General features: G+C 36.9%; 1 protein-coding gene and 1 long non-coding RNA gene across 2 annotated transcripts in view; one reads left to right on the forward strand and one right to left on the reverse strand.

Moving 5' to 3' along the window:
• Window positions 1-393, reverse strand: part of LOC101862492 — an 8,369-nt gene extending 7,976 nt beyond the window's left edge. The window contains exon 1 of the long non-coding RNA XR_220338.3: window positions 199-393. This is a non-coding gene — a long non-coding RNA (uncharacterized LOC101862492). The remainder of the gene's footprint in view (window positions 1-198) is intronic.
• A 497-nt stretch (window positions 394-890) lies between these two features.
• LOC101862638 lies at window positions 891-7,597 on the forward strand. Its single transcript, XM_005095719.3, has 4 exons — window positions 891-1,021; window positions 3,120-3,275; window positions 5,132-5,269; window positions 6,687-7,597. The coding sequence occupies exons 1-4, from the start codon at window positions 949-951 to the stop codon at window positions 6,743-6,745; spliced, it is 426 nt and encodes a 141-aa protein (XP_005095776.1). The 5' UTR covers window positions 891-948; the 3' UTR covers window positions 6,746-7,597.
• Window positions 7,598-14,218: the final 6,621 nt, after the last annotated feature.

The following is a 14,218-nucleotide window of genomic DNA, read 5'->3' on the forward strand; positions in this document are numbered from 1 at the left end:
GGAGCGGACCCAAAAAAACGAACTGTCTTGAGGTTCGCAGTTCGCTCTCATGGCCGTCCGTTACCCGTTCGCTCTGACTGAGTCCGCGAGTAACGAACTCATCCGTCCGCTCGCCCCAACTCTAGCCCTCCCTCTGCCTCTGCGCTATTCTCACCCGGAGTGAAGTGAGAATAGAGGTGGCCCCCGGATTAACCTTACCAATCACTGCTGTAAATCCAAGATTCAAAATGCGATGTTTTTCAACTTTTCAGCTGATGTTTTCAATTGCGGATAAAGCCAAAACCCCGTGTCTCTTCCTTCAGTAAGGTTAAACGTTAAACTGAAAGTCAATGTCAACAGCTGAGATAGTACTCTTCCGATGAGAGACACAAACGGGCATGCTTTTACATCCCCAGATTGTAGGTAACATCAAATAGCTTGCCAAATGCTTTCGTGAGTTGATTATAAACAATTATTTCTTTCTGACCTTAAAATCCAAAGTATGACATAGACTGAAGTTTAAAAAGTGATAAATAATGATTTGGAGAAATTACAAATAAATTATAGCTGTTATTTTGGCAATTATCCTAACACGAGATTCAACAGAAATAACGCCAAATGAGACTTTTTTCATGTCATATCTGGATATATAGGAATTCCACCATAATATCAAATGTGAGTAGCAGTGTGACACCAATGAACTTCACCATTATAAAAAAGTAACTGAACTTATGTTATAACTTATTCCACTTAAAACTGTTAAAAGTGTGTCTTTTTATTATCTTTTCCCTGGTGTGTGGTTTTAAATATTCAATACTGATTTCTTTTAACGCTTTTGTATTATCACGTCGCTGGAGGAAAACTGTGTACTTTATGGGCTGGAACATTTGACCTCGTCAGTTGCAGTCGAGGCGGAAGTGATCGCTCAATCTTTGTTTACAATAGAAACAGCTCAGAGCAAACCTCAAAATGGTTCGATCTTGTGGGATGTTTGCAGCCGTAGTTTTAACTACTTTTGCACTATGTCTGATAGTTATAAGTGGTAAGGAAAATTCAGTTGTGTTTTATGTTTGTTTGCCTTTTCTAACTTCTGGTTGACATAGATCTAGATCTAGAATCTAGATCTAGATCTAGATCTAGACTAGATCTATGATAATGTGACACCTGACCTGCAGGAGAAAACAACGTGTGCGTGGCGAATCGACTAATTACTGTGTGTGCAGCAGCCTATAAATGAATAAATAATTAACTAACTGACGTTCGCGTCGTTTGGCTCTCATTGCTGCATCAACTCCCATCAGTACTTTTTCTTAACATCTTCTGTTGGTGAAGGGTAAAAAAAGAGGTGGGGGAGGAGAGATTTTCAAGACCAAGATGGAGAGGCTAGCCGTACTTACTTATGACTTATGACGGAAGTGTTATCACTCCAATTTGTAAATGAAAGTGGCTATTCTCACCCGCCGGAAGTTCTCGCAAGATCAACTCCTCCCCCTTCTCTCTCTCTCTGTCTCTTTTTGAATACTGTCTATCGGTGTGGACGATCAAAGTTAAAAAATGATGTTAAAACACAAAAGTAAATTAATTTGGTTGTCTACAAAGATGCTACGGCTATTTAACTTTTCGAATCAAGCCGAACTACGCGGGTCGCCATTTTGTTTTGCCCGGAAATTCTCGCGCTACTCCTCTCTCTCTTTCTCTCTCTCTCTCCACTGCCCACAGACAAAATTGTACGCTTTTAGTAGGCTACAGTTGTAATGGAACGTTTGTTCATGGCACAGAATTCTACAATTTTTCTGTTATCACAGTGTAGAATTCTGTGGTTTAGGGTGAACGCAAAATTTGGTGAACGCGCACCGGGTGAGAATAGCCACAAGACTCGCCTGGACTATTCTCACTCCGGGTAAGAATAGAGGTGGCCTTTGTAAATACATTTACAGCGTCCCTGTATTCATTCTCATTTGTTGTTATAAGACCTTGTAGAGTGGAATCATCCGCAAATTTTATTAGGTTGATGTTTTTGTCAGAAGTACAGTCGTTGGTGTAGAGCGTAAACAAGACATGGGAAATTACACAACCTTGGGGCGGAGCAGTGTTTGGAATATAAGGTCGGATTTTACACCATTTAATTGTACATATTGAGGTCGATTGGTTAGCAACTCAAGAATCCAAGCTATAATATTCTTTTTTTAAGTGGGGTTGGTTTGCGTTGAATGCAGGTAAAAAATCAGCAAAAAAGTATCCTTCAGTAATTTCTTGGTATGTCTATGTATGTGTTTGTAGATGTTATATATAAGAACACGAGAATGGCATCCTGTGCGCCCCTCTTGGCGAGATAGGCAAATTGCATGTTATCCTGTATGTCTTCTGTTCATTTCCTCACTTCTTTCAGAACCAGTATTTCTTTTACATTTCATAAGGACTGATGTTAAAGCCACAGGTCTTAGAGGTGATTTAAATTTTGTATTGATTGTTTCTTTGGGACAGGAATTATTTAATCTGAGCATTTCCATAAGAGTGGTATTATTCATTCTTTCAAAGACATATTGACATTGAAAATATCAGTATAAATTGGAGATAACTGAGTAGTACACATTTAATAATTTTACTTTTTACTCCATCGGGTCCACTCGCTTAAGGGCTCTAAGGCTAAGGGTGTAAACAAAAGACCTTCAGTCAGTCATTTCTATTTTTGATTGGTCGTCTAAGATGCAAGCAACAGTAACTATGATCTCTTATATATGAGAGGCTGATGCATGCCATTATCAGAGAAGTTTACTTGAAGATAGGAAAGCACTTGAAAGGTCGGGAAGTTTTGACCACTGCTTGCTGACCAGACAGAAGTGTTCTTCCCTGATCCCACACATTTGGGTTGGCCTTCGTCACCCCCCCTCCCCCCCTTGCCCAAAATTCCCTTCTCCAAGACAGATTTTTTTTTTCTGGCTTCCTTGCGATACTGTCTTCAACAGGTGCGATGATGCATTTTAAGTATTTTTAACAATTTGGGTCCTTAAAATTTATTCACTTTTTATAAATGCTTAGCTACACTGTGGTGCTAGACTGAACGTATAAATTCAATTTGGAAATGAAAGGTTTACTTTTATAATGTATATATATTATGTCTCTAATTTTACCCATTACAGATGCAGAAACTGTTCAAGACTACATATGCAGTCGAAGATTCAGAGGCTACTTTGTTGATTACAAACGACGAACTTGTGTGAAGAAGACAGCGATTGGGTGCCATAATCCATTTCCATACCAAAACAGACGTGAATGCTTGAATGACTTTTTTTATGGTAAATATGCCAAGCCACCATTTTATTTAGTCTTTTACAAGTGCATTTTTAAGACGAGTCTTTCCCTATTTAGATGTGCATGACCTTTGTGTCCACGGACTTCAGAGTCAGCAAAACTTTGCATGCATTGTGAAAAAAAAGATAACAATCTACTTATGTCGCAATTTTGCTTGACATAACAAAACCTTTAAAAGTAAGGTTTGGGAACTGCTTATCGCCAAAATTGGTAAAAGTGGTAAAATTGAAGAATAAGTTTAGCCAAGATATTTCCAGCAGCTGATTACTGTCTCTGCTGAGTATATATTTTCAGTAGAGTCCACGAATCTCGAACACGAACATCACAAATTCTGTGGTATCTCGAACATATTGCTCGGTCCCGTTTCACTCCCTATGTTTTCTTTGTATTGACTTCATGGAGTTCCCGAACCCTCAGACTAAGCAACACTCGAATCTTGAACAAATCCACAACGCATTCTCAACTAAAGATCCGGCTTTACAGCCTTTCTGGCTGCGGGTAGGCATTTCTTTGTAATTTTTGTTACAGCCATAACATGATCCTTGTCTCACCAAGAGAGGCTGGAGGAAGGGGGGTTGGGGAGTGATGGTGACTGCACCGCATGACTGGCTCAGCAGGCGTGCAATCATCCTGTGGGACACGCGCTGTTCAAATGGCAAGAGGCGTAACTTTCTGTAAGCCGATGAAATAAGAGGAAAGGGATGACATAGTCAACTGTGCACAAGTTAGATTTTCTGCTTCCCACTTTCTTTCAATCTTCTTGCTTCAACACCGTCAACACATTCATCAAAGGAGTCAACCACATTAATTGTTCAATATTCTTTTTTACCTCCCTAAATTTTCTCTGTATTTCTTTGTATTTGGGGCTTTCACGGACATGACGAATTACGGAAACCTCAAACATTATTTCCAATCCTCAACGAAGTTGAGTTACCCGTGTTTGACTGTATTGACATGTGAGCCACAGTTTTTCGTGCAGTGCATTTTTACTCATGGAGAAAGCCAAATGACATGATTGTTGTCTAAGAAAGATGCATGCAAAGTTTCCTGAAGTTCTGTGATTAGGCTGCTGTTGAAATAAACACTAATATATATGGATTGCTATAACTTTCAAAGTCTTTAATAAATTCCTACATGTGATTTGAGATATACTGTATAACACAAATAGGTCGAACATAGAAGACTCTAAATCACTCATCCATCGAACTGTGCCTGCAGTCCCGTTTTGGGTTTTTTTCTTCTTCATCTTTGTAAGATATCCTTCGAACTCGGATCCCTCGAACTATCGAATTTGGCCCCGACGAATTTGAGCTATCTGTTTTATTCTGTATCATGTATCTGATGTGACATGGTATTATTGTCAGCTTTTATTTAACTCTTCATATTGACATTCTTAAATATAATAGTAATGCTTGCATACAATTTAAATTCTATGTATATATATATTTATATCAATAATGTGTTTTTACCATTCCTGTAAAGCCACAAAAAATTTCGCACAACTATAAAGTAAAAACGTATCTATCACATAGAATGCAGTGAGAGTGAAATTAGAACTGAATTGGTTTCTTTTCATTTGTTGATTCTAGTCTAAACCATGGTCTTTACATTTTTGGGCCAAAATGTTTTTGACATGTTTTGCACTTGGCAAATTCAGTGCTCATTGGTTTTTGCAGCTTTGCTATAAATGGTACCACATTGCAATGTGCAGTGGAAAAAGAAAATAATGAACAGACATATAATATACAATTACTAATACAGTCGAGCTCAAGTGTGTATAATTTCCATCAGGAAGAGGTAGGACCATGCACTCTGTCTAACAATGCTTTTCCTTTTTCAGGAAGAGGCAACATATGTGAAGAATTGAAGCCTTGTGAAAATGATGGAGTTTGCTCGCAAGTCACCACTGATGACAAGGGGCGAACTTTCAAGTGCGAATGTGCTAGTACTGGATTCTTTGGTGACAGATGTGAAAAGAGTAAGTTATTTCATGTACTATAATCCTATCCTAACTCTTCCTCTGCAGTTGATATATATATATATATATATATAAATTGTTATTGAAATTTGTGTCATTATGAACTGTATAAATTTCTGTTTCCTTTTTTTTTTTTAGATTGATTTCTGTTTTATACTGTTTTTGTACTAGTGTTCCTCATGGAATATATGTGTTGATTCTTTCCTGCAAATGGGTTGTTTCTGTCATGTGGATGTGTTGTTTTTGTCCTGTAGACGTGTTGTTCTAGTTTTGCAGGTGTGTTGTTTTGAATGCCCAGCAGATGTGTTGTTTGTAAATGGACTGATCCAACAATGTCATGCTCATAACTGTGCCTGAACTATAACAGGGAATTGCTGCTTTTTCTTTCCTAATCCTTACTATTGTCATTTTCCTCTACTTCTTTTGTATGTTTGTCACACTCTTGTAACCTGCTATTTCCGCGGTGCCTTGATAGTCGAAGCAGACTTTGTGCTGTTGATGCTAGAGAGGTGAGTAGAGTAAGTCTGATTCCCTGTAAGGATTTTTCTGTTGACATCCACCCCTTGGCACTCATATGACCTTATGCAGTTGCGAGCGCCGTAAAACCTGTGTTGTAATTGTTGTGATGGAGTTCTGTTCTCTCTTTTTACTATTTCTCCGGGGTTGTACCCAACTGAAATGTGGATACGTAAACTTTCCTCTCCCAATATATTTCTTTGTGGATTTTTTTTTAAAATCTGTTTTACACCACCATCAACCCAAGTTAGATCAAATTATAGGGGGTTGGCTTTGACCCTGCCTTTCAGGGCCCAGGTCTTGAGGGAATACAATACCCCAGCAGAAAAACCAGAATACCCAATAAAGATTCTTTCCACATGAAAATCGAACTCAGATCTTTTGCACATGATAGACTGTGAATCGATAACAACAGCACATAATGGCAGATCACCTAACTGCTGAATGACAGCCATCGTTTCTTTGTGACAGATCACACAGTGTGACACAACTGCTGCTGTAGATTTGTTTAAAAATTTTTAGGGTCTTGTATTTTTTATTTTTTTACTTTGAAATCCATTTCTCCACACAATATCTCAAAATATATGGCTATGTTTTTTGCAAAGATTGAAAACAATATAGGATTATTTCAGGAACAGATGACACTCATAATTTTTTGTAAGTGTTTAAGAGTTGAAACATTTCATAATTTTGAGATTCCCCATATAATTTGGAAGCTGATTCATATATTTATTTTGTGAAGCTGCTCTTCTAGTTAGTTTTTTTTAAGGGCATCTGCCGTAAGTATTGTTATGTGTTAAAATTGGGGGGGGGGGGGGGGGGGGGTTGGTTTTTTTATACTGTTATTTGACTTTTTTTTGGCTGAATGTTTTTATGTGTTACTTTTTTTTGTCATCTACAGGATGCCCTTCTGATTTGTCTGCAAAGGACCCCAAAACCCTGCCGTGCCTTCAAATATAGATTTTTTAAGCATTGCAGCTGCATTTATACATTCCAAAACACTCAAGATATTGATTGAGTCATTCTTTTATCCACATTCTTGTGATTTGGATGACCAATGTCATAAATAATTATATAGTTCTCTATGAATTACTCAACTATATTGCAGATATAAGCTATTTAATCAGCTATTTAATTAGAAACCTTTCTTACACTTACATCTCTTGTTATAAGTGCATTGTATGTGCATTTAGCTCATTATGTCATTTATCGCTGGGATGCGATAGTCATGCTGTCTTGCTAGTTACACTATACAAAGAGGCTTTATCATTGGCAAATAGAATGGTCTGCAAGTTGAAATTTCTATGAAAATTTATCTGTTTCAAAGAATTCAGTTTTTCAGATTAGAAATATAATGTGTCAATATCGTCTACTTCTTCTCAAATGTTTTACAATATCTCACATTCGCTCAATTAAGAGACAGTTTTGCCGTATGATGCAAAAATGAAAAGCCTACTGTTTTCAACTTTTGTCCCATCAAGTTGAAGCCAATGAGATGAATACGGGAGCAAGGAAGCATGAGATTTCAAAGGGTTGTGGGTACCTTAATGTTGTTTCAAAAAGCGGTGGGATGTGTTTTTGTTATGAGTCCATTCTCTTTTGCCCCGCACGCATTTACATCAACAACGAATTATAGTGCCATGATTGATGTCGTTTTATTTAGTTTGCTTCAGTTTTCTCATACGTTCAGGAACAAAGATTATTTGTGTCGCGACGTAGTGGAATCAGGCGCTCGTCAATCTTTGGGCATATATGGGGTTATTGGTATCATCTTAAAGCCTGTTCATTTGTCTTCCTTTTGGTGAAAAAAAATATCCATTATCTTTAATAGAAGTCGAAATATGTGTGTTCACCAAGAGAAAGGTACCAAAAGTCGCCCCAGACCCTTTCGAGCTACAGGCTGATAATGACAAAAATCACTTTTTTGACCAAAATGTGTTTCCATTAAAAGATGATGGATCCACCATTTCTTTACAATGTGTTCAAAGGGTTTTCTTTGATTTGACTTCTAAATATTTTATTTTGAATTATTTTGAGGGTAGGATGTAATAAAAACAAATAATGAAAACTGCTTTTAAAAGTTGTTAAAATCTATTCTTGAAGCACATTTTCTCTTCTCTGCTATGTTTTACCACTGAAATTCCATTCATGATATTGGTGTCAACTTAATGCTAAATTGGAAATGGATTTTCCATGAAAAGATACATTTTTTAAATCTTTTTTTTTTAAAGTTTGTATGTGTTCTCACATTTGTTAAACTTAAAAGCTCATTTTCTCAAAATTATATTTTTTTACCCTACCTCGAAAAATGTGCAGTATCTCAAAAACTACTTGAGATATCTAAAAAATTCAAAGACCCCTTTGTTCAGCATTGAATTTTCTATAAGGTACAACCCTTAACTCAAAATGGTCAAAATCCGACTTTTGGTACCTTTCTTTAGGCACACACATATATTTGCAATTGAAGGAGGCCAGGGTTGCCTGGTTTCAGAGGTAAAATTAAAGAGAAAATGGCTGCCGAAGTTTGGTAACTTCCATAGCCTGAGAGGCCTTGGAAACTGAATATTTACTTTTTTGTGCCTTCAATCAATGTTTTTCAGTAAAATCCACTCAAAAATGTGGTTTTCAATGAACATAAATGTGTTGAACCAAAAAAAGAAAATTTTTTTTTTAATGCCCCATCAGCCAAAAAAATACAGATTTCTTTCATTTAATTATTTTGTCGAGCGCCTGATTTCACCACAATGCCTCACATTTAGTGAGCGAGGAGTAATGTAGGCAGTGTAGGAAACCACCAGTTAAGAGACTGTCTTTGGTTCCTTCTCTTACACAAACACATTGATATTATTAATTAGTTTGAACTTTACCTCTAAGAAATGGCATTTCATATTTTTCTCATATGTTTATGTATTACTATGTATTTGATCTGAAAATATTTTATTTAACAGGAGAAATTATATATAAGGTAATAATCAGATTATGGCTTCACTCATTGTTAAGTTGTTTTTAAAACTGTCTTATGTGATAGAAGTTGCTTTTAATTATCCAAGGCCTATATTTTTTACAGTGAATTTTTCACATTTCAATTAGAATGAAATGTTTCATATTGTTATGAAAATTCTTTACTTACACAAATGTACAATTGTTTCTTTAGGACTAGGATGAAAAGGTACACAATGCTGTTTATTGTTATAGTTTAAGTGATACTTTTATAGTCATAAGTCATATTTGACTAAAATGCCACATGATTACGCAATAGCTTTCTTGGTTGACTAGTTCATTCCATTTTACTGTGTATTTTGGTCCTGAGGAAGATATACACCATTGTGGATTGCAAGGTGCTTACTGCTATCATTCACATGTTAGTTTATTTTATTTTTACTTATCTTGGAGCATTTAAAATTCCTGCTAGCTGAAGTCTTTGCATTTTGTTTCCCTTTTATATTGAAAGTTATGTTGGTTCATAATCACATCACATCAACGGGTTTTGTGAATGGGGAAGTTCTTTTTTTATAGCTTTCATTTTGTTGAAGGCTCTTCGGTGTTTTGTTTTCTGTTTTGTTATTTATTTTTTTTAAGTGTCTTGAGATAGAGCCACTTTGACATCAATAGATGTGGCAAATTTCTAAAACTAAAGTACTCACAGAGTGTAGTTTTGTTTTGTAAAGATAGTGCTTGTAGTTGCACTATCTTATGTGTACTGGAGCGAAGATAATGAGTTAAGTTTGAAAAGAATCTTTGTAGATATTAGGAGGTTTGAAAAGAAACAAGTCATATGCCTACCTCATTAAGTGCCTTGTCCATTCTTATAATATACATCTCTCTCTCATTGAGCCTGTTTAATGAGTTTGATATCTTTTTTAACGTTTTTTTAAACCTGTTTTCTTTGTGGCCATATTTTATGTTTGTTTTATGAAACAATGGTGATCTTACTAATTGCTGTATCTCTACGCAATGAATCCTCTTTTCCTACTGTTTATGCGTACAGGGTTGTGGTGCATATATATTCACCATTCTTTAAACAAGGTGCGGCTATTGTAGATTCTAATCTCAATACAAAAACTTTTAAAGTGCATTTATTCTCATACATGTTTATCTTTTTCAATCCATTTTTTGCTTTTTCGTGACTGTTCCACTGTGATTCTAAGATGTTGGTTAGAATATTGCTATAAATAAATCTAAGCCTTTCATTCCTCTTTTTATAATTCCTTTTTTTTTTTTTTTTTTTTTTTGTTACTTTATTTCTTGAAAAATGTACTTGCCACTATCTTATTTGTTTATAATTGTTATTCTTTTTAGCTCTTGTGAATGAACTTAACCTGATTTGTATCATGAGTATAAATATGGTTCCCAAAATGCGAAAATGGTTTATTACAATAAGTAAACTTATTTTTTCAGCTAACTCATATTTAGCCCTTCGCCTATAAAAATGCTTCTCCTGAATCTAGGACAGTTAATGGATTGTATCAGGGTTGGTGGTTACTGTGATAATGATAGTGCAGGACGAGAGAAGGATGTTCCATGTGGGTGTTTGAGTTTTGTTCTTATTCGCTGTGATTAAGGGAAAAGATGCTGCAGTGCTTTTGTAGTGAGCAGGTCATATTATACTGTGTAGAAAGACTGTGTCACAAATTCTTAAATGTAATAATGCGCCATCGTTTTAATCAAATCTGTTGAAACTGTACATTCCAAATTCCAACTCGCTGTGGTCATCACAGCTGACGAAAAGAAATTACTTTTACCATCTATGAAACTTAAAACAACGGGTGAAAAGGCATTTGCATATCATGGCCCCCAGGATCTGGAATGCTGTGCCTAGTAAGTCAAATTTTTAATTCTTTCAAACGTCAGCTGAAGTCATTTCTGCTTTTAGTTTAATGGGTATACAGGCCCTATATTTGTTTAGCCAGAACACAATAGTACTGTTTATGTGTTGCTATTGTATTTGTAAAGCTCTCAGAGCCTGTGTTCTTTAATCAGGGTTGAGCACTATTTAATAAATGCTATGATTATTATTATTAATTTTATCATTATTTGTATTATCATTATTATTGTTGCTGTTGTTATAATCATTGTTGTTGCTATTATTATTAATATTATTATCATTATCATATCATCATCATTATTATAGGGTAGGTAGCTCTAGTTCAGCTGTTGTGGGACTAACAGTCAGCAGTAGCCTCGTCTAAGCTGAGCTGTGGTTGTTCTGGTTGAAGTTGTGGTTTTGGTCATGGCTTTGGAAAGAAAGGGTACATGTAGTTGAATTTTTGTTAATGCATTGAACTTGGCAATTTGCAGAAAAGATAACTACAGAACAAAGTATTTGCTCTTTCCCTTATTCTTTTTTACATGTAGTATAGTGGCAAAATCAGAAAAGATGACTTCATTGTTACAAGCTTATTTTTATCTTGCTCAAAAGATATGTGTACTCCTTCAACGAATGGTCTTTATCAAAGACATATATATATATTAATTTAAAGCTTTGAGCTTGGTGTTCTGGTTTATTTCTTTACATTTGAAAAGACTTATAGTAGCTTCTGCTTTTGTAAGTACCGGAAGTTTGAACTTTTGCTTCACTGAATCATTCAAACTTACATAGGAATCTACACAAGCCAATAGCCTGCTCCATAAACTCAGTTGGTATCTTGCTGGGCTATGGAGCGGAAGGCCCTGGTTCAATACCAGACTGGGCGTTCTTGACCTCTAGTCATTTTGTGGAGTTTTCAAGGCCCTCAACCGCAATCCATTTGGCTCAGTCCTATCAGAGACGGACGTTAAATTTGAAGGTCCCGCCTCTTAAATAACGTGATATTGTTGATAGGGGCATTAAACCTATACACTTATTTTTACTTACAAGCCATAATAAAAGAAAGTAACTTGAGTAACTTTTCGTCATTGTCAAAAGTGTGCTGTTTTCAAAAGTGTGCAGTTGTGTAAATCTAGTCTTCCTTGGGGAATCCCAGGGCATAGGTACTGTAGGCACAGGATGGCAGGGCTCAAAGGGAGGGGAAAAAGTCTATTTTGGGTTTATCAGTAGCTTAATTGTCTTGTGTACATTTATTACTGTCGCTCTTGTTGTTTTACACCAATATGGTTGTGAACTTTATATGAAAATGTATGTGTGTCCAATGTTGCTCCATTCATGTACACATTCAGGTTGTATTCAAATGTTGGTTGTGTCATAGAACAAATTAAGTCAAAACTTTTTAGAAAATTAGTTTCGTTGTTGAATTCTTATTTTTTAAATGTGGTCAGTAATTTTGGTAGACTCCAATTACAGTATCACACGCACACACACACACACACATACACACATGCCAATGCAGACACGTTTGTTGTTAGTAACAAACTGTTGGCAATGGTACAGAAATATATTTTTCTGTTTTGTTTGCTGATTTGAATTAAAGAACATGATATTTGTGGCATATCTCGAATTAATACTTTTTTTTCTTATAATGTATTTTAATTCCAGCTGCCTTACTCATATATTTTTATATTCTTGCTATACAAGTCCTTAGAAACCTGTTACTGTTATCATATATATCATTATAACTTACTACTGTTTCCATTCAGTAGTGCCCTATTATGGCAATTAATAAAATTGATCAAAATGAATCCTGACTTCAACCTTTTATTTATCCCACCTTTGTTGTTTGTCCTTCTTAGGCGAAGGTGACCTTCGCTTCACATAATTGAGAGGTGGGGTGTGTGTGCAGAGATGACCCCCCCCCCCAGTTCAGTGCTACTGACTGAAGTATCTTTAAACCATTCCCAAAGGGGCAATATTAACATATTCTTATGCACTGTAGAATTGTAAGTGGGCTGACTTATCAGTGTCGTGCTCATACTGTGCCGGAACAACGTAGGGGGAACTGCAGCTTTTTCTTTCCTCATCCTTACTATTGCCATTTTGGCTCTAATTCTTTGGTATATTTGTCACTCTCTTGTGAACTGCTATTTCCAGGGTGCCTTGATAGTTGAAGCAGACTTTGTGCTGTTGAGGCCAGAGAGGTGAGCAGAGTAAGCCTGATTCCCCGTTTGGACTTCTCTGTTGACATCCATCCCTTGGCGCTTATATGATCTTTTGCAATTGTGAACGCCATAAAACCTCATTAAAACTAAAACTAAGGAGATGACTGATCAATCAAATTTTCGTCCAGAAGTGTCTGTTACACAGTGGGGAAGGTGGGTAGGGTGCATGGGGCTGATCTAGGCTGGGATGTGAAGCTCCTTCAGTCTTTTCTCAGTTGACGTCTCTGTTCTTTGTCGCTGATGCGTCTCTCTTCGAACTCGGCAGCTCCAGCAGATCTTATTAAGGAGCGCCAGGCGGTGCAATCTTGAGCAGCTCCTTATTTCGAGGTGGTTATGGGGAATGTCTCATCAATTCAGGGATACATTCAGTGCTTCTTTGAAGGGTTGTTTTTTTTTGTCCATCGTGAAGGCGTTTGCCTGAAATCAGCTCACTCTATAAATGGGGTACTCCTTTAAGGAGGAGGGGGGGGGGGGCGAATGTCGTCTATGCTGTGAACGTGGCCAGCCCACCCGGGGCTGAGAACACGTACAGAAGGATGGCGTATAGAGCTCTCCATCTGGGAGGGCCAGAGTACTGTGGTGTCTAGGACTCTTTGTCTCTCCACTTGACTCTTAAATTTGCCGGTGGGTGGTTGGCGGGTGCTCTAGTGTGGTTTGCTTCTTCTTTCCTATCAAACATCTATCGTCCTTATCTCCCCTTCTTCTTTTTTTATGTCTGTTACTCTCTTGTAACACCTCCAATCTTCTGGCGCCCAAATATGACCTTATGCAGTTGCGAGCGCCGTAAAACCTCTACTTAAACTAAACTAAAATTTGTCCTGCTTAAGTGCTTCGTCTAGGGAGCTGTGCCTTCGACTCATCCATTTGCTTTTATAAATTGATTTCGCATGTACTATGATGATACATTGCGTAAAATCAGTAGGCCTACTAACACTCAGTAATATTTGTTTTAAAAGCAGATGTTGTGCTTATTGTGCAAATTAGTAGAGGTGGCGTAGGTAAAAATAAGTAGGCAAGTGAACGGTGCTCTGGTGTGGTCTGCTGCATCTTTCCAATCAATTGGTCTCTCCCCCCCCCCCCCCCTCTTTTTCTGTGTTCAATACTCTCTTCTAACGCCTTTAATCTTCAGCTCATATTATTATTATTATGGCCTTATAGTGCCATAAACTCTTACTGGGGGTTCTAGTGGTCTAGAGGAGTGTTTCAACTTTCATTCAAGAGGTCCCGGGTTCAAATCCGGATAGCTACAGAACATTTTCTTCTCTAGAATTTTCTAATTTCACTCCCTGCTCTCTAACAATGTTCTGTAATCGGCTTTTGTCTTAATTTCTGTCCCCCCCCCCCCTCTTTTGCCCCCTCCTCTTGGCTCCTGCTCACTCTTTCTGCAGCCTTTCTAACTGC

Source organism: Aplysia californica, unplaced genomic scaffold (genome assembly GCF_000002075.1).
Source record: "Aplysia californica isolate F4 #8 unplaced genomic scaffold, AplCal3.0 scaffold00112, whole genome shotgun sequence".
Taxonomy (NCBI): domain Eukaryota; kingdom Metazoa; phylum Mollusca; class Gastropoda; order Aplysiida; family Aplysiidae; genus Aplysia; species Aplysia californica.